The 25,203-nt window shown below is 35.3% G+C and overlaps 2 protein-coding genes across 2 annotated transcripts; both read right to left on the bottom strand.

Annotated features, from left to right (window-relative positions):
- Positions 1–8,026: 8,026 nt before the first annotated feature.
- LOC141490463 (olfactory receptor 56B1-like) lies at positions 8,027–12,865 on the bottom strand. Its single transcript, XM_074190474.1, has 2 exons — positions 12,857–12,865; positions 8,027–8,986 (listed from the first exon to the last, which is right to left on the bottom strand). The coding sequence occupies exons 1-2, from the start codon at positions 12,863–12,865 to the stop codon at positions 8,027–8,029; spliced, it is 969 nt and encodes a 322-aa protein (XP_074046575.1).
- Positions 12,866–19,937: 7,072 nt separating this feature from the next.
- LOC141490447 (olfactory receptor 56B1-like) lies at positions 19,938–22,256 on the bottom strand. Its single transcript, XM_074190472.1, has 2 exons — positions 22,242–22,256; positions 19,938–20,897 (listed from the first exon to the last, which is right to left on the bottom strand). The coding sequence occupies exons 1-2, from the start codon at positions 22,254–22,256 to the stop codon at positions 19,938–19,940; spliced, it is 975 nt and encodes a 324-aa protein (XP_074046573.1).
- Between the last annotated feature and the right edge of the window lie 2,947 nt (positions 22,257–25,203).

Raw genomic sequence — 25,203 nt, 5'->3', positions numbered from 1 at the left:
TGTAATTTGGAAAAAAATGAAATGTACAATTTTTTTTGCATTTGTTTTCATTTCCTTTTTCATTTACACAGTCTTTTCATTGTAACCTCAAATTTGAAGCTAAATGGGTGTGCTCCCCTTAGGGTAGATAGCTAAAAATTTCTTTCTGTAGATAATGGAATAATATTGCTCTATAAGAAATAATTAAGTAGAGAATTTCAAAAGTAATTGGGAATACCTCTATGAATTGAGAAGGACTGAAACAAGTAAGACAAATGATAACATTTTACAGACAAACATATTTGAAAGACTTTAGAACTCTTGTCAAAGCAGTGATAATCCAAGGATCCAGAAGAGTCAAGGTGAAACAGTCTACTAACCTATTGCTAGAGAAGTGATGGACTTTAAAAGAGGAATGATTCAGATAGATTTGGACTGAGTGATGTGAATCTTTGTAACTGATGGCCTATGCATATTTTTATAAGGGTCTTCTATTTTTTATTGTTCTATAATCAAACTTTTATTAGAAAATAACACTAAGACTCTTCAAAATTCAATAATTGCACCATTCTTCAGACATGGATACTTGCTCCATCATCACGCAAATAATTCTGACATCTCTAGCACTTTTTCTTTATCATGGGGAATCTTTTTATTCTTGGTTACAGGATCAAAATACTGCTTTTTTCTCATCTCGGTAAAACAATCCACATGCAGCCTTAGTGAATGTTTTGTCATTATGTAAGTTGTGTGCTAGGGGTTTGTTGAATGTCTGATGCTTGACCTACAGAGAATTCTTTTATTCAAGTGCTAGCCCCATTTCAATGCCAGCACCTCCTTACTGGGTTCCTTTCTCTCTAACACTTGCATCTCTCCCATGTTTGGCACATTTCATAGTTAATTTTGGATAAAAGGACTAAGAGTTTCAACAGTACCATCATGATCAGACCAGATCTTAGGCACTCACTAGAAGAATTTGAGGAGACAAGACTGTGGTACTCACCATGACCATTGGCAGTGAAGTGGGAGGCTATGTTTGTTTATCAGTCCTGCAAGAGTTATTTCAAGGAATTGTGTTAAACTCTGAGTTAACAATAACTACAGGCTCACAGGGAAGAAATGGGATTTTATGAACCAGGTAAAGCATTTTAAGGGGCAGAGGGATGAATAGAGAGTATTTGAGGCAACTGATTAATGGGAGGAAGGACTAAAAGAAGGTTACTGTCTCCCTCAGAGATTTACTGTTCTCCCAGATGTAAAGGGAAGTAAGCCCAGGAGGCCCACTGAGTCTGGGGCAAAAATTCTCTTTGATTGTGTGTTCAGAATGCTTTGATCTATTAAATGTGAATGTTGCTGAAATGTGTGCGAATACAGTTTTTCCTCTGAGTCCTTTTTAAATTCACGAGATTTTGAACTTTATAAAAACATTTGAGAACATTTCCCAAGTCTAAATTTCTTAGTCTAAAGCAGATTCTTTCTATTCCAATCAAAAAACATAAAACCTTTTTTCAGATTATTGTGAGATCTATTTATTCATCTCTATTGTCTAGGCTGATCCTGGATCTTTCATCTCAGCTTGCCTACTGGGTTAACAACTGAATGGTATATATAGACTTCCTCCAGCTCTATGTGTTTAAAACTCAGAGAAAATTGATAAACTCTGAAATCAAGTTCGAGCATATTTTTGAAATTTTCTTTTTAAACATGTTTTCTTCTGTGTCATGATTAGTATGAAATTATGTTTATAATGACTTCACATATATAATTGAAAACAGATATTTGCCTTCTTAAAAAGGGAGGACGACTGGCAGAAAGGGAATGAATTTGGAATGCAAAATTAACAAAATTGATTATTAAAAATTCTTTTGCATGTCATTTGGAAACAATGAAATAAAAAAACTAAAAAATACCTAAAAAAAAGATCAAACAATTTTCTGACAAATTAAACAAATTGAATTCATACCCCCCCCACACACACATTCAAAGACTATTACAAACACTCCTTCCCTGCTCTATCCTAATCTTACTATTACAACCTTACTTCTAATTTCCTAGACTTAAATCCTTTGTGTCATCTTACAAGAAAAATTCTAACACATTCCTCCCCAAATCCCCAAATCCCCAACCCATTTCTTATAGTGTTAAAGTTTATTGATTTTAAGTTTGCCCCCTTTAAGTTGCTCTCTTTGTTGCCCCCTTTTCCTATCTGATACCACCCCAAATTTGGTGAATGACCTCATCAACTAATGCCTGGATTATTACAATAATCTGATGGTTGTTGTTGTCCCTGCATCATCTCCCCATCTCCAGTTCAGTTACCACTTAGCTATTAAAGTGATCTTTCTAAAGAAGAGATCTAAGTCAATGCATCATTAGTCATCTTCTGTGACATTATAGTGTTTTCAGGAAAACTCTTGAGATTGAAAATCCTTCATAATCCGGTTTCTTCTTATCTTTCCTGTCTTTTCATGATTTATTTCTTTCACTTTTTCCTATACTGTTTATTGACACTGGTTTCCTTTTTGGTAAATAATAATTATAAATAATGAAATAATAATAATTACATTTGCCCAGAACTCTATAAAGTTTTCATTGTGCATTCAGTGTGCTTTTGTATTTGATCCTCACAACAACCTTGTGGAATAGATGCTGTTCATCATCCACATTTTGTAGTTATAGAAACTCAGGCAAACAAGGGTTACCTGATTTGTCCTGGGCAGCCCAGTAAGTGTCTAAGGCCAAGTCTTCCTGACTTCATTGTTATGTCTCTATCCACTGCACCACTTGATTTTCTCAAGTAGATGTTTGATAAATGCTTATTGTCTTGACTTCCCCCTGTCTGGCCCTCATCACAATGCTATTTGACTCACTGTTCAGAGCTAATCAATATACCTGTTGCCTTTAAATGGTAATTATGCTGATGTCAACTATAATTTAAGAAATGCTTAAATACTTGAACTTAGATTTTAAGGAAATATCTCCAGTTTCTCAGATAATTTAGTTTGCTAATTAGGGAGTTAGAAAACTAAATTATCTGAGAAACTATATCCTTAAATACCAGATGGGAAGACAAATGGAATTGGAGGCAGAGGACTTGGGCTTGAATTCAGAGGTTTCATACCTTTTCATTTGTTTGTTTGTTTTTGGAAGACAATGGGGTTAAGTGACTAGCCCCTGGTCACTCAACTCACTAATTATTAAGTGTCTGAGGTTGAATTTGGATTCAGGTCCTTCTGACTCCAGAGCCTGTGCTCTATCTACTGCCCCACCTCATTGCTCTGGTTCTATATCTTAATGCATGATTTTGAGAAGTATGTTTTTTTAAACTTCTTTGGTTCTTAATTTTCTCTTTTGTTAAATGAAAAGGTGATTTGTTAGGTCTCTTCTCGTACTAAATCTTACAATGCTATAATTTTATTTCATAAATTATTCTTTTAAAAATAACTTCATTTTACATAGGTCTTATGACCTATCTTTATTTTTTCCTAGAAAGTACTCTGTTATTCAATCAGACCTCTGAGTCAAGGTGTAATATTTCAACTGGACAAACAACAAGGAATTTAGGTAAAGCCACTTGTTTCTTTAAAAAGCAATTGTTAGGTCTTCTGGGCTAACTTGGAAACCAGAATTTCAGATCACTTGAACTTTTATTAAAAATATATGCCCTCAAAAAAGTAAAATGGAGAAAAAAAGCAATTCTCTTTTCCTCAAAACCAAATTAACAAATATCACCAGTTTTAATATTGTAGGCACTGAGATTTTAATCTGAAAGAAAAAAAATGTTTTGTACAAGTCAGAAAACAGAATAAAAGGCATGTTTTTTTTCCCTTTGCTGGAAGATAAGGATAACCAAATCAAGAATATGGATTTGAAATGGGCAGATTTGGGAGTGAGGATGGGAGCAGGGTTGGGATTATGTCTTTGTCTAAACTTACGTCTAATTTTTTATTTAGTTTGCAATCAAAGTGGAATCAAAGAGAAGGGGTTCCTAGAAGGATAGTTCAACTTTGACCTCCCCAAAATGATGTATTGTCTCATTGTTTTCATGTTCTTTTACATAGTGACTGTTTCAATTATTTATTCTTCCAAGATTTCATTTCCCAGGTTGTCTTTATATATTGTCCACATAGTTCTATTTATTTTCCTTTATTCCATATATTAATTATATGATTATAATTTTTTGCCATGACATTGTCCATAAAAGTCATGCTTCATAATTTTTACCTTTGTTATACATTATCAAGTTTTTACTGCTATGTTATCTTACAGACCTGATTCTTAAGTTTTTAAAATCAATTTTTTTGACACACATTTCAGCTTTACATTTTTTTTGTTTTGTTTGTTTTTTTGACAAATCTGAAAGTTGTATATGGTGTATACAGCTCTGAAAGAGGAATATTACACAATCTTGTGCAAGCATTATTTGATTTTTTTTCAATTTGCTTAGGCATTGCCTTGGAAATATTGATTCTGTGTTACTGAAGAAGTAGCAAACTCAAATAATAATGGATTCATTTCATGGGTGACCACTTTACTTAGAAAATCATAAATTACCACTACATATCTTATACTGTATTTTTATTTATTTTGATAAACATGTCCCAATTATATTTACTCTCTTTCAGGATAGGTCAGTTTTATTGTCAATTTTTTCAATATCGACCCAAAAGAGGAGGGGTTTGTGTTCCACAGTTTTCAACCTTAAAGACTTTTCATTTCTCTCATGTGTAATCCTGAATAGGAGAACTCCCACAGTGAGAAATAGGTCCAGGTGACAAATTTAATATATCTGCTACCGCTCAGCCTCATTTCTCTCAACCATGTGTGAAGGTATGTCCAATCAAATTCTGAGAGATGCTTGCTCCATGCCCTTACATTTTCATATCTTTCTTGTTGCTTTTTAAATTATTGCTGTTCTAATCATAGCTTTCTTACACTTTATTCCCTTCCATTGAAACTTACCTGCATTCTATTCCTCCCAGAAGGTACTCCATTTCCCAACTTGGGATATTTTCATTATCCATCCCTGTGCTTGGAAGTCTGCATGCTTATCTGTGCCTCTTCGTTTCCACAGATTCTTTCAAGTTTCAACTAAAATTTCACCTTTTTCAAGAAACTTTTTCTTATCCCCCTTAGTGCTAGTGTCTTACATTTGTAATAATCTCTATTTTATCTTGTAAATATCTGTTGTGTTCAAAGTGTTTTTCATTTTTTGTCCTGAGCTGGACTTTGAAAAAAGGGATTTTGTTTTGTTTTTCTTTTTTGCCATTTTTTTGTGTTCCAGCACTGAACTCAGAGCATGGATACCTAGTAGGAGTTCAATAAATGTTTACTTGATTTTTGAAACATATTTTGCATTTTTCTCGTTCTTTTGATGTGTCAAGGGAGATATGTGCTTATATACAGCCACTCTTGGTTTGGAACCCTGGGAAAATATGCTTAAAAACATTCTACTGCCTTGGGGGGGTGAGATCCCAAGTATGCACATGATTCTGAGTCTCTTCTGTGACCATGCTATGAGGCATGGAAGAGACCATCCTTTAATTGTTATTTAGAACATCCCAGAAGGGTCTATGAAGATATCAAGGCAAAGGCAATACAGGTCAAGTTAGATGTGTTGAAGTGTATGGGCTGAGACTGCTTGAGCACTTTTCCTTTAGAGATATCCGTACTTTGGGACATGTATGTGTAGAAGGTTGTAAATCTCTACACACAGAAGAGTGGATGAGGGAATAAATGAGGGAACTGCGATTGCAGAACAGATTAGCATCATCAGATTTTCTGCTGATAAGGGTTTTAAAAGCAGTTTGGTTATTTTTGTTGGTTCCAGAGTAGAATCCAGTTGACCCTCATGTGAATTAGAAATTCGTTCAAATGTTTTGTATATATATATATATGTATATACATATATATATACACACACATAAATGTATACAGACAAATGTGTATGTATATATATGAAGTCTGAGTATACATACATTTATACACATCCATACACATGCATTCAACAAACACGTATATAGTTGTGTCTAATGGTGACCATCTCTAGTGCAAGGGTGGGAAGAAATTAAAAACAAGTTTATAAAACTATTCATTTGATCATTTGAAAAGAATTACAAATTATACTTAGTAAATTAGCAGTTTCAGTTACAATCATTTTTATTTTGCCAAATTATGAAAATTCTTTTTTATTAAATAAATTAAAAATTAACTGAGAGGATCTGTTTAGGTCATACAAAGTCAGGAGAGAGATTTGAAGCTCAATATCTTGAGGGACCAGTCACTTGCTAAATTGTGGACTATTGTTGGAAATATTCACACCCTAACACAGGGCAGTAAACCCACAATGAATCATTATATGTCCTATACATGTTCAACGTGAGTGAAAAAAGACTCAGGATATAGTTTGATGAGGTCCTGCTTGCAAACAATTTTTAGACATAAAGCTGTTTGCTTTTTTTATTGTATTAAGTATTATTGACCAACTTCTGTATATCCTTTCGTCTTCCTTTTCCTCATATTTCTGTTACTTAAATGATTTTTTTTTATCATTTTAGTTTTGACGACAATCTATGTTTTACAGTGTGAGTTTAAACCAGGGCTTTCTCCCGGCTTCACTCTCATTTTCTCTGTCTGTTTCTGTTATTGCCTTTTTTCTCTCTCCCTTCTTTTTCAGATCCACACAAAGTAGTAAAGCAATTGCCATTTTTGGGGAGTAAAGAGTAAAAATCAGGGTATAAGCAGGCATGAGTGAATTGCAATATTCTTTCCATGTCTTATTACTTCATCTTTCCCCTGTTTAGAATTTTCATTTTACTTTTGAAGTCATTACCATATTTCCAACTAAATTTAAAATTTTGTTGTATCCCCTCTTAACTCCTAACACTCTTCCTATCTAGTCTGTTGCCAAATTGTTCCTTTTAAATCACAAAATATATCTTAATCTTGTACCCTTTTCTATGTTTACACAGACTCTTGACCCCTGGTATCAGGATCTGATCATTTCTTCCTTATACTTTTATAAAAGTCTCCTAAGCGCTTTCTTTGCCTCTAGTCTCTCCTTTACAGAATCCATCCTATCTTCGTACATGCCATAGGTTTATGTGACCATATTACTCTCCTCACAAAGTTCCAGAGTCTTTTAGAATCAAATATTCCATCTTTTTCTCATCCTTTAAGCTTTTTATTTTGCACATTTTATAATGTATCTAATTTTTACTTTAGCAGATCATTGGCAAATCTGTAGGATCTGGGGATTCTACTCTTTTCCTTCCCCACTCCCAATAAAGTGACTTAAAAAAAAAGAATTTGGATTAAACTTGTCAAGACCTTGGGAGGAATATCACCTGGTGGCTTGTCAGCCCAATTGAGTTTCAGCAAACTTGGTTTGAATGAAACGTTAGTGTTAACGCCAAGCATACATATCTCTTTTTACACAGAGTGTTTACTCAATATCTCATTGTCAAAATTTAAAACAATTGAAGTAACATGAATTAAAAAATGAATAGTTGTTTTTCAATCATTTCTGACACCTTGACTTTTCCCATTTCTCTGCTCATTTTAATGATGATGAAACTGCAGAAATAGCCTTAAGTGACTTACCCAGACTTATGCAACTAGTATCTGAGGTTAGAATGAAAAGCAGATTATAAATATTTATGAATCCATGTCCTTTCCACCCCTCCACATAGCTGCCGACAAATACAAGTATGAGATTCTACTTGTGTATAAAGTCCTTCTGTCTACTCTGTTCATTATAATTCAAGGTAGTTCATTTGCAATTATGTAAGGCATTTTTAGTTATAAAAATCATTATCTGTGATAAAATTATTTAGTCCATCAGAATAGCTCTGATGTCTTCTGACATAATGGCAATAATGAATCATAAAACAAAAAATACCTTGATGATATAATAAACATTTGAAGGTCATTAAAACGGTTGCTCACACAGATAAAAAAAATCCACTGGGGGGGTCACCATTTGTCTGGAGGAGATGGAGACTGTACACACTCAAAATATGACCCCAGAAAGCTTGGTTGTTTGGTCTCATTTGATGTTTTTAACAGGCAGAAGTAACTTCTGGAAGCCCAACCTGAGGTCTTGGGTCCTAAAAGCATACACTAGAGGGTTGAGGGCTGGGGGGATGATGTTGTGCAACACATTGAAGAGCACTGGGATCAGGGGATATTTTCTCTCTGCCAGGTGGGTGACAAAAATTACTACAATGACAGTATAGAAGAAGAAAATGAGGATGAGGTGGGAGCTGCAGGTGCTGAGGGCTTTGGATGCAGCTTCTGCAGAGTTCAATTTCAGGACAGACCAGAAAATCAATGCATAAGAAAGGCATATCAAAGTTAGGTCACCTCCCATTATCATCAGTGACAGAATCATCTGGCAAATACTGTTAGGTCTCCTGTCATCACAGGACAAGCTGGTGACTCCCAAGTTGGAGCACAGGCAGTGTTCAATCTCATTTGAGGAGCAGTAATCTCTCTGAGCAGCCAGCAAAGGCACTGGAATAGCAAGCAGTCCATTTCTGAGCACCATGAATACAGTGACTTTAAAGAGAAAAGAGTTTGTGACAATAGTGGGATAGCGGAGGGGATGGCAAATAGCCACATATCTGTCAAAAGCCATGCAAAGAAAGATCCCTGACTCCATGCCTACAAAGCCATGTATGGCGTAGATCTGAACAAAGCACTCAGGGAGGCTGATGGCCTTGGCATCAAACCAGAAGATGGCTAATATCTTGGGCATGATGGTAGTGGCCAAACCTATGTCCACTATGGATAGAATACTTAGGAATTGGTACATGGGCTGGTGCAATTTGGGTTCCTTCCAGATGGTGATGAAGATGAGCAGATTGGCACTGATGGCTGTGAAGTAGAGTAATGCCAAGGGTAGAGATAACCAATGTTGCCAACTATGTATTCCTGGGAGTCCCATAAGGATGAATTCTGTGACTTGGAAATGGGAGCCATTGAGGAGTCTTGCAGATGGAGTCATCTTTATCTAAAATGATAATTTCTCCAGAATCATTATTTTAAAATATCTTTTCTACCATTCATTCTGTTATTCTACGACCATTGAAAAGTGCTTATTTGCAAGTGCTGTAATATTTCAAATGCATGCACAGAATTGTATCAGTAGAGTCCCTGTTCCTTAACGCTTTGCAGTTCCAAGAAATAGCAGGATTTCTGAGATGGAGACTAAAAAGATCCGCCTTCTGCTAATTCCCCAGAATCTGAGATTACTCCCATAGCAATTACAAATAGAAGATGAAATTGATGGAGGGCTAATTCACGTGTAAAATGGTTCTTTATTGGGCAATATCATTCATGATCATTATTTCTATGTTCTTTCTTCTCTAGACTACAAATAACTTATAACAGAACCTGATTTCCATGGGGACAGATTTAAATAAAGAAAGCATACATATTGACAAATAAAGGAAAACAACCACAAAACACTTGACCCTAAAGGTCCTACTATGCTGTTTTGTAGATGTTTATCCCAGGTTACTATCAATTTCTATTTTAAGATAATTAATGTTACAATATTGGTATACTGGACTTCCTTTTAAAATAGAAGATATAATCCTGAGCCCTCTTCCCGGATTTATCTTTTAATTGCATTTGACATGGGCTTGGGATAGGAGTCCTTAGGACTAAAGACAACAGCTGCAGCTTTTTCATTTCTATAGCTCAACTACCCTACCTCTAGAAAGCAGAATGGATAAGAGGCAAGGATTAGTCTTTCTTTCCTCCTTTTCCTTCTCTTCTACTTTGACTCATTCCTTTTTTTTGTGCAAGGCAATGGTGTTAAGTGACTTGCCCAAGGTCACATAGCTAGGTAATTGTTAAATGTCCGAGGATGGATTTGAACTCAGTTAATCCCGACTCCAGGGCTGGTACTCTATCCACTGTATCACATAGTCACTCCCTGCTTTTTTATTTCTTACAGATCAATATTATCAATTTTATTCCATTATCTACATAGATAATGACATCTTTAGGACTTTTTCTTTATCACAGGGAAGCTTTGTAGTGTAGGATCCTGGATGCAAATACTGCTGTTTTCTCATCTAGGTAAAACTACCCACACACAATCTTAGTGAATGTTTTGTGATTATCTCAGCTGCGGTACAGGGGATTGTTAAATGTCTGATGTTTGACCCACAGAGCTCTATTTCAGTGCCAGCATCCCCTGACCAAGATTCTTTCCTCTCTAGCAGTTGGATACCTCCCATCTTTGGCACATCTCATGGTCACATTTGGGTAAAGACTAAGAGTTTCAATGATTCCACCATGACCAGACCAGGTCTTTGGCATTTACTAGAAGAATTTGAGAACACAAAAGACTGTGGTACTCACCATGGCCACTGAAAGGAAATGGGAGGCTATATTTATTTATCAGTCCCGCAGGAGTTATTTCAAGGAGCTGAGTTGAACTCTGAGTTAACAATAGCAACAGGCTCATAGGGAAGAAATGGGATTTTATAAACTAGGCAAAGCATTTTAAGGAGCTGAGGGCTGGATAGAGATTATTTGAGGCAACTGATTAGTGGGAAGAAGGACTAAAAGAAGGTTACTGTCCTCCTCAGAGATGTCTTGTTCTCCCAGATGTAAAGGAAAGTAATCCCAGGAGGTCCACTGAGTCACGGGCAATGATTCTAATATTTGATTGTGCAGTACAGAATGCTTTGATCTATTAAATCTGAGTGCTCCTAAAATTGCAGTTTTTCTTGTGATCTGTGTTTAAATTCATGAGAATAATTAGCTCCTTATAAAAGTATTTGAGAAATTTTCTGAAGACTAAACTTGCTAGTGTAAAGCAGATTATTTCTATTCCAATCAAATCTGCATAAAACCATTTTGTAGATTATCGTGAGATGTATTTAGTCTTCTCTATCCTCTTTATCCTGGATCTTAAATCTCACCTTACCTACTGGGTTGACAACTGGACGTTCTAGAGACACCCCCAATTTCAATGTGTTTAAAACTCAAAGAAAACTGATGAATTCTGAAAGCAAGTTGGAGAATATTTTGGAAATTTTTTTATTGTTTTCTTTTGTATCATGGTTAATATGGAATTATGTGTGTAATGACTTCACATGTGTAATTGAAATCAGTGTTTGCCTACTCAAAAAGGCAGGAGTAGTCAGAGAAAGGGAGAGAATTTGGAACGTGGAATTTTAAAAACTAATTGTTAACAATTCTTTTGCATGTCATTTGTAAATATTATTGACAAAAGAAGTTAAGGGGACAGCAAGGTGGTGCATTCTTGTAGTCAGGAGAACCTGAATTCAAATTTGGCCTCAGATATTTAATAATTGCTTTGCTGTGTGACCTTGAACAAGTCTCTTAACCCCTTTTCCTTTAATAAAGTTAAAAAAATAGAAAAGTTAAAACCAAAAAAAGCTGATCAATAAAGCTTTGTAACATACACACTAAAAAAACTGAATTCATTATCTCTCCCACTACACACACACACACACACACACACACACACACACACAAACAAAGAGGAAAAAAATCATACATAGACAAATACAAACACTTTTTCCCCTCCTGTCTCCTACACTTTCTTATTACATCCTTACTTCTAATTTCCTAGACTTGAAGCCTAGATGTTCTCTTTTAAGTTTCATTCTAACACACCCCTCCCCAAACCCTCAACTCATTCCTTTTTAAAATTTTTTATTTATGGCAATGTGATTAATTGACTTGCCTGATGTTACACAACTAGGTAATTATTAAGTGTCTGAGACTGTATTTGAACTCAGATCCTCCTGACTCTAGGGCCAGTCCTCTATCCACTGCACCACCTAGTCACTCCTATTTTTTATTTATTTAAGGCAAGGTAAGTATTAAGTGTCTGAGATTCAATTTGATCTCAGGTACTCCTGACTTCAGGGCAAGTGCTTTATCTACTGCATTACTTAGTTGTCCCCTTTCCAAAGACTCTTAACTGGTTTTAAAATCTAATTGTTTTGACACACAGTTTAGTTCTACATTTTTCTCTTTTGTTTGCCTTTAGGTTATATAAAACTCTGAAAGAAGAACCTTATAAAGTCTCTTACAAGCATTGTTCAATTTTTTTTAATTTATTTAGCTTTTGTTTGAGAAGATTGATTCTGTATCACTTACTGCAGAGGTACCAGACTCAAATTGTAATGGATTCATTTCTTGGATGGCCTCTTTACTTAGAACGTTATGAATTACCATTATATGTCTGGTAATCAATTTTTTATTTATTTAGGTAAACATATCCCAATTGCATTTTACTCTCAGAACAGTCTTTTCAGAATAGGTCAGTTTTTTTTTAGGTTTTTTTTTTTTTTTTTTTGCAAGGCAAATGGGGTTAGGTGGCTTGCATAAGGCCACAGGGCTAGCTAATTATTAAGTATCTGAGGTCGGATTTGAACCCAGTACTCTTGACTCCAGGGCCCGTGCTTTATCCACTGTGCCACCTAGCTGCCTCTAAGAATAGGTCAGTTTTGCTGTGTTTTTTTTTTGTTTCCTTTTGTTTTTTTTGTTAATGATCAAAAAGAAGAAGGTTTTGTGTTCCATAGTTTTCGAACTTGAAGTTTCTTCAGTTTTCTCATGTGGACCTGTTTAGGGAAATTTTCACAGTGAGGTACTTGATCCAGGGGACAAATTCAATATATCTGCTACCTGTACAGCCTCATTCCTCTCAACTTTATGTAAAGATAGGTCCAATCATGGTATGTCCTTACATTTTCATGTCTCTCATTTTCTTCTTTAAATTATAGCTGTTCTTATCATTAACTTTCTTACACTTTATTCCCCTACATCTACTCCATTGAAATTAGCCTGCATTCTATTCTTCCTGTTGGGTACTGCATCTCCCAACATGGGACATTTTCATTAGCCATCCCTATGCTTGGATCTCTGTCTGCTTATCTGTGTCTCTTTGTTATCACAGATTCCTTCAAGGATCAACTAAAATTTCACCTTTTTCAAGAAAACTTTTTTTATCCCCCATGATGCTAGTGTCTTATCTCTGTTTTATTGTGTGTTCAGAATGCTTTGAGATGCAGTCTTTCTTCTGAGTCCTTTTTAAATTGATGAGATTTTGCTCCTTATGAAAACATTTGAGAAAACTTTGTCAAAGCTTCCTAGTGTAATGCAGATTCTTTCTATTTCAACCAAAAAACATAAAACAATTTTGCAGATTATAGTGAGATCTATTTATTCATCTCTAACCTCTATCCTTATCCTGGATCTTACATCTCAAATTGCCTACTGGGTTAACAACTGGATGTTATATAGACATACCCAAGCTCAACGTGTTTAAAACTCAAAGAAAACTGATAAACTTTGAAAGCAAGTTGGAACATATTTTTGAAATTTTCTTTTTAAACATGTTTACTTTTGTATTATGACTGGTATGAAATTATGTCAGTAATGACTTCACATATGTAATTAAAAACAGAATGTTTGCCTGCTCAAAAAGGGAGGACGACTGGCAGAAAAGGAAAGAATTTGGAATGCAAAATTAACAAAATTGATTATTAAAAATTATTTTGCATGTCATTTGGAGAAAATGAAATAAAAACTAAAAAAAATCTAAAAAAGCAGATCAAAAAATTTTTTCACAAACTAAAAAAGCTGAATTTATACCCCCCACACACACTTGAAGCCTTTGTGTTATCTTACAATTTTCATTCCCAAATCCCCAACACATTTCTTATAGTGTTAAAGTTTATTGATTTTAAGTCTGCAACATCTCTCTTTGTTGCTCCCTTGTCTTATCTGATACCTCCCCAATTTGGTGAATGACCTCATGAACTAATGCCTGAATTATTACAATAATCTGCTGGTTGTTTTCCCTGCATCAAGTCTCCTCTTCGCCAGTTCAGGTACCACTTAGCTATTAAAGTGATTTTTCTAAAGAAGAGATCTAAGTCAATGTATCATTAGTCATCTTCAGTGACCTTAGAGTGTTTTCAGGAAAAACTCTGTTTGACATTGAAAATCCTTCATAATCTGGTCTCTTCTTACCTTTCCTGTCTTTTCATGATTTATTTCTTTTACTTGTCCTATACTTTATATTGACCCTGGTTTCCTTATTGGCAAATATTAATTATAAATAATGATTATAGTAATGATGAAATAATAATAAATACATTTACCCAGTACTCTAAAGTTTTCAATGTGCTTTCAGTGTGCTTTCGTATCTGATCCTCACAACAACCTTGTGAAATAGATGCTGTTCATCATCCACATTTTGTAGTTATAGAAACTGAGGCAAACAAGGGTTACCTGATTTGTCCTGGGCAGCCCAGTAAGTGTCTAAGGCCAGGTCTTCCTGACTTCATTCCTATGTCTCTATCCACTTCATCACTTGATTTTCTCAAGTAGATGTTTGATAAATGCTTATTGACTTGATTTCCCCCTGTCTGGCCCTCATCACAATACTGTTTGACTCACTGTTCAGAGCTAATCAATATACCTGTTGCCTTTAAATGCTAATGATGTTGATGTCAACTATAATTTAAGAAATGCTTTAATACTTGAACTTAGATTTTAAGGAAATATCTCCAGTTTCTCAGATAATTTAGTTTGCTAACTCCCTAAATTATTTGGGAGTATATCCTTAAATACCTGATGGGAAGACCAATGGAATTGGAGCAGGGCACTTGGGCTTGAATTGAGAAGTTCCATATCTTTTTTATTTGTTTGTTTCTTTATGCAAGACAATGGGGTTAAGTGAGTAGCCCCTGGTCACCCAACTCAGTAATTATTAAGTGTCTGAGGTTGGATTTGGACTCAGGTCCTTCTGACTCCAGAGCCTGTGCTCTATCCACTGCCCCACCTCATTGCTCTGGTTCTATATCTTAATGCATGATTTTGAGAAGTATGTTTTTTTAAACTTCTTTGCTTCTTAATTTTCTCTTTTGTTAAATGAAAAGGTGATTTGTTAGGTCTCTTCTTATACTAAATCTTACAATCCTATAATTTTATTTCATAAATTATTCTTTTAAAAATAACTTCATTTTACATTTCAAACCTTTTGTATCTTATGACCTATCTTTTATTTTTCCCTAGAAAGTACTCTGTTATTCAATCAAACCTCTGAGTCAAGGTGTAATATTTCAACTGGACAAGCAACAAGGAATTCAGGTAAATCCACTTGTTTCTTTAAAAAGCAATTGTTAGGTCTTCTGGGCTAATTTGGAAGCTAGAATTTCAGAACACTTGAACTTTGATTAAAAATAGATGCACTCAAAAAAGTAAAACAGAAAAAAAGCAATTCTCTTTTCCTCAAAACCGAATTAACAAATATCACCAGTTTTAATATTGTAGGCACTGAGATTTTAATCTGAAAGAAAAAAAAGAGATGTTTTGTACAAGTCAGAAAAAGAATAAAAGGCATGTTTTTTTCCTTTGCTGGAAGATAAGGATAACAAAATCAAGAATATGGATTTGAAATTGTCAGATTTGGGAGTGAGGATAGGAGCAGGGTTGGGATTATGTCTTTGTCTAAATTTGCCTCTAATTTTAATTTAGTTTGCAATTAAGGTGGAATCAAAGAGAAAGGGTTCCTAAAAGGATAGTTTAACTTTGACCTCTCCAAAATGATGTATTGTCTCATTGTTTTCATGTTCTTTTACATAGTGACTGTTTCAATTATTTATTCTTCCAATATTTCATTTCCCAGGTTGTCTTTATATATTGTACACATAATTCTATTTATTTCCCTTTATTGCATATATTAATTATATGATTATAATATTTTGCCATGCCATTGTCCATAAAAGTCATGTTTCATATTTTTCCCTTTTTACATACATTATTAAGTTTTTTACTGCTATATTATCTTGCAGACCTGATTCTTAACAGTTTTTAAAATCTAATTTTTTGGACACACATTTCAGCTTTACATTTTCTGTTTTGTTTGTTTTTTGACAACTCTGAAAGTTGTATATGTTGTATACAACTCTGAAAGAGGAATATTACAAAATCTTGTGCAAGCATTATTTGATTCTTTTTTTCAATTTGCTTAGGCATTGCCTTGGAAATATTGATTCTGTGTTACTGCAGAAGTGTCAAACTAAAATAGTAATAGATTCATTTAATGGGTGACCACTTAGAAAGTCAAAAATTACCTCTACATATCTTCTACTGTATTTTCATTTATTTAGGTAAACATGTCCCAATTATTTTTACTCTCTTTCAGGATAGGTCAGTTTTATTGTCAATTTTTTCAATATTGAGCCAAAAGAGGAGGTGTTTGTGTTCCACAGTTTTCAACCTTAAAGACTTTTCATTTCTCTTATGTGTAATCCTGAATAGGAGAACTCCCACAGTGAGAAATAGGTCCAGGTGACAAATTTAATATATCTGCTACCGCTCAGCCTCATTTCTCTCAACCGTGTGTGAAGGTATGTCCAATCAAATTCTGAGAGATGCTTGCTCCATGCCCTTACATTTTCATATCTTTCTTGTTGCTTTTTAAATTATTGCTGTTCTAATCATAGCTTTCTTACACTTTATTCCCTTCCATTGAAACTTACCTGCATTCTATTCCTCCCAGAAGGTACTCCATTTCCCAACTTGGGATATTTTCATTATCCATCCCTGTGCTTGGAAGTCTGCATGCTTATCTGTGCCTCTTCGTTTCCACAGATTCTTTCAAGTTTCAACTAAAATTTCACCTTTTTCAAGAAACTTTTTCTTATCCCCCTTAGTGCTAGTGTCTTATATTTGTAATAATCTCTATTTTATCTTGTAAATATCTGCTTTATTCATAGTGTTTTGCATTTTGTGTCCTGAGCTCAACTTTGAAAAGAAGGATTATCTTTTCTTTTCTTTTTTTGCCATTCTTTGTATTCCAGCACTGACCTCAGAGCATGGATACCTAGTATGAGTTCAATAAATGTTTACTTGATTTTTGAAACATATTTTGCATTTTTCTCATTCTTTTGATGTGTCAAGGGAGATATGTGCTTATATACAGCCACTCTTGGTTTGGAACCCTGGGAAAATATGCTTAAAAACATTCTACTGCCTTGGGTGGGGGTTATTTCCCAAGTATGCACATGATTCTGAGTCTCTCCTGTGACCATGCTGTGAGGCGTGGAAGAGTCCTTCCTTTAATTGTTATTTAGAAAGTCCCAGAAGGGTCTATGAAGATATCAACACAAAGTCAATACAGGTCAAGTCAGATGTGTTGAAGTCCGTGGGTTGAGACTGCTTGGGCACTTTTTCTTTACAGATATCAATACATTGGGATGTGTATTTGTAGGAGGTTGTAAATCTCCACATAGAAGAGTAGATGAGTGAATAAATGAGGGAACTGAGATTTCAGAACAGATTAGCATCATCAGATTTTGTGCTGATGAGGGTTTTAAAAGCAGTTTGGTTATTTTTTTGCAGAATACAGTCTATTTAACTTGCATGTGAATTAGAAATTCTTTTAGGTTATGAGTATAGAATACATTTATACACATTCATACACATGCATTCAACAAACATGTATATATTTGAGTCTAATGGTGACCATCTGTAGTGGAAGGGTAGGAAGAAATAAAAAATGTTTACAAAACAATTCAGTTGATCATTTGAAATGAATAACAAATTATACATAGTAAATTTGCAGTTTTAGGTATAATCATTTTTATTTTGCCAAATTATGAAAATTATTTTTTATTCAATAAATTAAAAATTAACAGAGAACATCTTTTTAGTTCATATAAAGTAGGGAAAGATATTTGAAGCTCAATAGGTTGAAGGATGAGTCATTTGATAAATTGTGGATTATTGTTGGACATAGTCACACCCTAACACAGGGCAATAAACCTAGAATGAAGCACTAAATTGTCCTAAACATGTATAATGTGAGTGAAAAAAGATTCAGGATATTGTCTGATGAGGTCCTGCTTACAAACAATTTTTAGACTTAAAAATATTTGCTTTTTTAATTGTATTCAAGCATTATTGACCAACTTCTATATATCCTTTCTTCTTCATTTTTCTCCTATTTCTGTTACTTAAATGATTTTTTTATCATTTTAATTTTGAGGACAATCTATGTTTTACAGTATGAGTTGAAACCAAGGCTCTTTCCTGGCTTCTCTGTCTCTCTTTCTCTGTCTGTTTCTGTTTTTGCTTTTTTCTCTCCCCCTTCTTTTTCAGCACCACAGGGAGTAAAGCAATTTTCATTTTTTGGGAGTAAAGAGTGAAAATCAGGGGATATGCAGGCATTAGCAAATTGCAATATTCTTTGCATGTCTTATTACTTCATCTTTCCCCTATTTAGAATTTTCATTTTGCTTTCCAAGACACTACCATATTTCTGTCTAAAATTAAAATTTGGTTATAATGCTCTTAACTCCTAACACTCTCCCTATCTAGTCTGTTGCCAAATTGTTCCTTAAAAGTCAGAAAACATCTTTTAATCTTCTATCCTTTTCTATGTTTACACAGACTCTCGATCCCTGTTATCAGGATCTCATCATTTCTTCCTTATACTTTTATATAAGTCTCCTAAGTGCTTTCTTTGCCTCTAGTCTCTCTTTTACACAATCCATCCTCTCTTCACACATGCCATAGGTTTATGTGACTATATTACTCTCCTCACAAAGTTCCAGGGTCTTTTAGAATCAAATATTCCATTTTTTTTTATCTCATCCTTTAAGCTTTTTGTTTTGCACATTTTATAAATGTATCTAATTTTTATTTTAGTAGAGTATTTGCCAATCTGTAGGATCTGGGGATTCTACTCTTTTTCATCCCCACTCCCAATCAAGTGACTTATAAAAAAGAACTTAGGTTTAACTTGTCAAGACCTGGGGAAGAATATCACCTGGTGGCTTATCAGCCCAATTGGGTTTCAGCAAACTTGGTTTGAATGAACCATTAGTGTTAATGCAAAGCATACATATCCCTTTCTGCACAGAGTGTTTACTCAATATCTCATTGTCAAAATTTAAAACAATTGAAGTAACATGAATTAAAAAATGAATAGTTGCTTTTCAATCATTTCTGACACCTTGAGTTTTCCTGACAAAGTTATTTGAGTAGTTTTCTGTAAAGGGTTAAAGTTAAGAATGCTGGCCATGAAGTTCTCTTGAGAAAACATGAGACCCAGATGTTTGCACAAGGTCAGAATGCTCTGATAACAGCAAATATCTGAGTGTGCTCTGTACTCAGGGAGGAGCTCTGGTCCTTCTTTACTTAACCATTATCTTGCTCCTTTGAAGTTGATAGAAAAGAGAACATCTATTGTGCAAGAGGAAGCCTGGGAGTGATCCTTGAGTTATACTGTTTTGCATACCTAAAGAGGCTGATAGAGTGGTCTTACATGGATAAAAAAAAAGGATTGTCTGCTTGCAAAGGAAGAGATGTAGTGGCCTGTTAATAAAACCTATTACACATCTGCTCCTGGTTGAATTCTCATTATTGAACACGCTTGTCATGTCCATTTGGCGCCACAAAGACCTTGGGACTAAGGTAGGACCCAGCTGCCCAAAAGGAAAAGTCAAAGGACTTTTCAGTTTTCCATTTCTCTGCTCTTTTTAATGATGATGAAACTGCAGAAATAGAATTTAGTGACTTATCCACACTTATGCAACTATTACCTGAGGTTAGAGTGAAAAGCAGATTATAAATCTTTATGAATCCATGTCCTTTCAATGCCTCCACATAGCTGCTCACAAATACATGTATGAGATCTTACTTGTGTTACAATGTCCTCCTGTCTACCCTGTTCATTATAACCCAAGGTAGTTCATTTGAAATTATCTAAGACATCTTTAGTTATAAAAATCATTATCTGTGATAAAATTCTTTAGTCCATCAGAATAGCTCTGATGTCTTCTGACATAATAGCAATAATGAAAAAAATCTGCTGAGGTCATTATTTGTCTGGAGGAGATGGAGACTGTACAAACTCAAAATATGTCCCCAGGAAGCTTGGTTGCTTGGTCTCATTTGCTGTTTTTAACAGGCAGAAGTAACTTCTGGAAGCCCAACCTGAGGTCTTGGGTCCTAAAAGCATACACTAGAGGGTTAAGGGCCGGGGGGATGATGTTGTGCAACACATTGAAGAGCACTGGGATCAGGGGATATTTTCTCTCTGCCAGGTGGGTGACAAAAATTACTAAAATGACAGTATAGAAGAAGAAGATGAGGATGAGGTGGGAGCTGCAGGTGCTGAGGGCTTTGGATGCAGCTTCTGCAGAGTTCAATTTCAGGACAGACCAGAAAATCAATGCATAAGAAAGGCATATCAAAGTTAGGTCACCTCCCATTATCATCAGTGACAGAATCATCTGGCAAATGCTATTGGGTCTCCTGTCATCACAGGACAAGCTGGTGACTCCCAAGTTGGAGCACAGGCAGTGTTCAATCTCATTTGAGGAGCAGTAATCTCTCTGAGCAGCCAGCAAAGGCACTGGAATAACAACCAGTCCATTTCTGAACACCATGAATGCAGTGACTTTGAAGACAAAAGTGTCTGTGACAATAGTGGGATAGCGGAGGGGATGGCAAATAGCCACATATCTGTCAAAAGCCATGCATAGGAATATCCCTGACTCCATGAATACAAAGCTGTGTATTGCACAGATCTGAGCAAAGCACTCAGGGAGGCTGATGGCCTTTGCATCAAACCAGAAGATGGCTAATATCTTGGGCATGATGGTAGTGGCCAGACCTATGTCCACTACAGATAAAATACATAGGAATTGGTACATGGGTTGGTGCAATTTGGGTTCCTTCCAGATGGTTATGAAGATGAGCAGATTGGCACTTATGGCTGAGAAGTAGAGTAATGCCAAGGGTAGAGATAGCCAATGTTGCCAACTATGGATTCCTGGGAGTCCCATAAGAATGAATTCTGTGACCTGGAAATGGGAGCCATTGAGGAGTCTTGCGGATGGCCTCATCTTTATCTAAGAAGAAAATTTCTCTAGAATCATTATTTTAAAACATCTTTTCTACCATTCATTCTGTTATTCTACAACCACTGAAAAGTGCTTATTTGCAAGTGCTGTAATATTTCAAAATGCACACACTGAATTGTCAGTAGAGTCTCTGTTCCTTAATGCTTTGCAGTTCCAAGAAATAGCAGGATTTCCAAGATGGGCACTACAAGGATCCAGCTTCTGCTAATTGCCCAGAATCTGTGATTACTCCAGTAGCAATGACAAATAGAAGAGGAAATTGATGGAGGGCTAATTCACATATAAAATGGCTCTTTATTGCGCAATATCATTCATGATCATTATTTCTATGTTCTTTCTTCTCTAGACTAAAAGTAACTTATAACAGAACCTGATTTCCATGGGGACAGATTTAAATAAAGAAAGCATACCTATTGACAAATAAAGGAAAACAACCACAAAACACTTTACCCTAAAGGTTCTACTATGCTGTTTTGTAGATGTTTATCCCATATTACTATCAATTTCGATTGTAAGATAATTAATGTTACAATATTGGTATACTGGACTTCCTTTTAAAATAGAAGATAAATCCTGAGCTTCTTCCCGGATTTATCTTTTAGTTGCATTTGACATGGGCTTGGGATAAGAGTACGTAGGGCTCTGCAGCTGCAGCTTTTTCATTTCTATAGCTCAACTATCCTACCTCTAGAAAGCAGAACAGATAAGAGGCAGGGATTAGTCTATATTTCCTCCTTTTCCTTCTCCTCTACTTTGACTCATTTTTTTTTGTACAAGGCAATGGTGTCAAGTGACTTGCCCAAGGTCACATAGCTAGGTAATTGTTAATTGTCTGAGGATGAATTTGAAGTCAGGTAATACTGACTCCAGGGCCGGTACTCTATCCACTGCATCACCTAGGCACTCCCTGCTTTTTTATTTCTTACAGATCAATATTATCAATATTATGCCATTATCTACATAGATAATGACATCTTTAGGACTTTTTCTTTATCATAGGGAAGCTTTGTAGTGTAGGATTCTGGATGCAAATACTGCTGTTTTCTCATCTAGGTAAAACTACCCACACACAGTCTTAGTGAATGTTTTGTGATTATCTCAGCTGTTTTGCAGGGGATTGTTAACTGTCTGATGTTAGACCCATAGAGCTCTACTTCAGTGCCAGAACCCTCTGAACAAGATTCCTTCCTCTCTAGCAGTTGGATCCCTCCCATGTTTGGCACATCTCATGGTCACATTTGGGTAAAAACTAAGAGTTTCAATGATTCCACCCTGACAAGACCAGGTCTTTGGCATTTACTAGAAGAATTTGAGAACACAAAAGACTATGGTACTCACCATGGCCACTGAAAGGAAATGGGAAGCTATATTTATTTATCAGTCCCGCAGGAGTTATTTCAAGGAGCTGAGTTGAACTCTGAGTTAACAATAGCAACAGGCTCTTAGGGAAGAAATGGGATTTTATAAACCAGGCAAAGCATTTTAAGGAGCTGAGGGCTGGATAGAGATTATTTGAGGCAACTGATTAATGGGAGGAAGGACTAAAAGAAGGTTACTGTCCTCCTCAGAGATGTCTTGTTCTCCCAGATGTAAAGGAAAGTAATCCCAGGAGTCCCACTGAGTCATGGTCTAATAATTATTCTAATATTTGATTGTGCAGTACAGAATGCTTTGATCTATTAAATTTGAGTGCTCCTGAAATTGCCAATGCAATTTTTCTTGTGATCTGTATTTAAATTCATGAGAATAATTTGGTCATTATAAAAACATTTGAGAAAATTTCTGGACTAAACTTCCTAGTGTAAAGCAGATTCTACTCCAATCAAATCTGCATAAAACCATTTTTCAGATTATCGTGAGATGTATTTAATCTTCTCTATCCTCTTGATCCTGGATCTTAAATCTCACCTTACCTACTGGGTTGACAACTGGACATTCTATAGACACCCCCAATCTCAACGTGTTTAAAACTCAAAGAAAACTGATGAATTCTGAAAGCAAGTTGGAGAATATTTTTTAAATTTTTTTATTGTCTCCTTTCGTATCATGGTTAGTATGGAATTATGTTTGTAATGACTTCACATGTGTAATTGAAATCAGTGTTTGCCTACTCAAAAAGGCAGGAGGAGTCGGAGAAAGGGAGAGAATTTGGAATGTGAAGTTTTAAAAACTAATTGTTAACAATTCTTTTACATGTCATTTGGAAATATTATTGAAAAAAGAAGTTAAGGGGACAGCAAGGTGGTGCATTCTATAGAGCACCAGTCTTGGAGTCAGGAGAACCTGAATTTAAATGTGGCCTTAGATTTTTAATAATTGCTTTGTTGTGTGACCTTGAACAAGTCACAATTCCATTTCCTTTAATAAATAAAGTTAAAAAAAGAAATATAAAAGTTAAAACCAAAAAAGGTGGTCCACAAAGCTTTGTAACATACACACTAAAAAGCTGAATTCATTATCTCTCCCACCACACACACACACACACACACACACACCATCATTCATAGACAAACACAAATACTTTTTCCCTCCTGTCTCCTAAACTTTCCCATTACATCCTTACTTCTAATTTCCTAGACTTGAAGTCTAGATGTCATCTTTTAAGTTTCATTCTAACATACCCCTTCACCAAGCCCTCAACTCATTCCTTATATAGTGAAAGTTAATTGATTGTAGTTCTGCAACATCTCTCCTTGATGCCCACTTCTCTTATGTGAGACCTCCATCAGGTGAAGGACTCATCATCTAATGCCCGGATTATTACAATAGCCTGCTGGTTGCTCTCCCTACAATAAGTCTCTTTTACTCCAGTTTAGTTACCATTTGGTTATTAAAGCTATCCTTCTAAAGGAAAGATCTGACTAAGTTAATGCACTGTTAGTTAACTGCAGTGACCTTGTATTATTTCCAGGATCAATTGTAAAATCCTTTGACTTTTTTTTAGGTTTTTGCAAGGCAGTGGGGTTAAGTGGCTTGTCCAAGGCCACACAGCTAGGTAGTTATTAAGTGTCTGAGACCAGATTTGAACCCAGGTATTCCTGACTCTAGGGCCGGTGCTTTATCCACTGCTCCACCTAAGCGACCCTTTGTTTGACTTTGAAAGTCCTTCATAATCTGGTCTCTTCTTACCTTTCCTGTCTTCTCATGATTTATTCCTTTCATTGGCCTATACTATCTATGGACACTGGTTTCCTTTCTGGTAAATAATAATTATAAATATTGATTATAATATCATTTATGAAATAGTAATAAGTACACTTACCTAGCTCTTCAAAGTTTGCAATGTGCTTTCAGTATGTTATTTTATTTGATCCTTTAAACAGCCTTGCAAAATAGATGCTGTTATCATCCACATTTTGTAGTTACAGAAACTGAGGCAAAGAAAAGTTAGCTGATTTGTCCAGGGCAGCACAGTAAGTGTCTAAGACCAGATCTTCCTGATTCCAGTGCCACGTCTTTATCCACTGCATCACTTAGTTTTCTCAAATAGATGTTTGATAAATGCTTATTGACTTGACTTCCCCCTGCCCCCCCACAATACTTTAAGACTCACTCTTCAGAGCTAATCAATAATATCTGTTCCCTTTCAATGCTAATTATGCTGATGTCGCTTATAATTTAAAAAGTATTTAAATACATGAATTTATATTTTAAGGCAATATCTTCAGTTTCTCAGATAGCTTAGTTTTCTAACTCCCTAATCTCTTTGGGAGTATATTCTTAAATACTTATTAGGAAGACAAATGTAATTGGAGACAGATGGTTTGGCCTTGAATTTGGAGGTTATACATTTTTTTTTGGTAAGGCAATGGGGATAAGTGACTTGCCCATGGTTATACAACTAACTAGGTATTAGGTGTCTGATGTTGGATTTGAACTTGGGTCCTCCTGACTCCGGGGCCTGTGCTCTATCCATTGCCCCACTTAGATGCCCAGTTCTGTATCTTTTTTTTTTTTAGTTTTTGCAAGGCAATGGGGTTATAAGTGCCAGTTCTGTATCTTAATGCATGATTTTGAATAGCTTTTTTTTTTAAAACTTCCTTGATTCTCAGTTTATAAAACGAAAAGTTGATTTGTTAGATCTCTTCTAGTAGTAAATCTTACAGTCTTATTATCTTAATTCCTAAATTATTCTTTTAAAATAATTACATTTTACATTTTAAACATTTTGTCTCTTATGACCTAATGTTTCCTAGAAAGTACTCTGCTCTTCAAACAGACCTCTATGTGAAGGTGTAATATTTTGGTTGTACAAGCACAAATGAATCCAGGAAAAGTCTCTTGATCC

Source organism: Macrotis lagotis, chromosome 1, assembly GCF_037893015.1.
Source record: "Macrotis lagotis isolate mMagLag1 chromosome 1, bilby.v1.9.chrom.fasta, whole genome shotgun sequence".
Taxonomy (NCBI): Eukaryota; Metazoa; Chordata; class Mammalia; order Peramelemorphia; family Peramelidae; genus Macrotis; species Macrotis lagotis.
The sequence above is the reverse complement of the archived record's forward strand: the minus strand, read 5'-3'. Positions and strand labels throughout refer to the sequence as shown.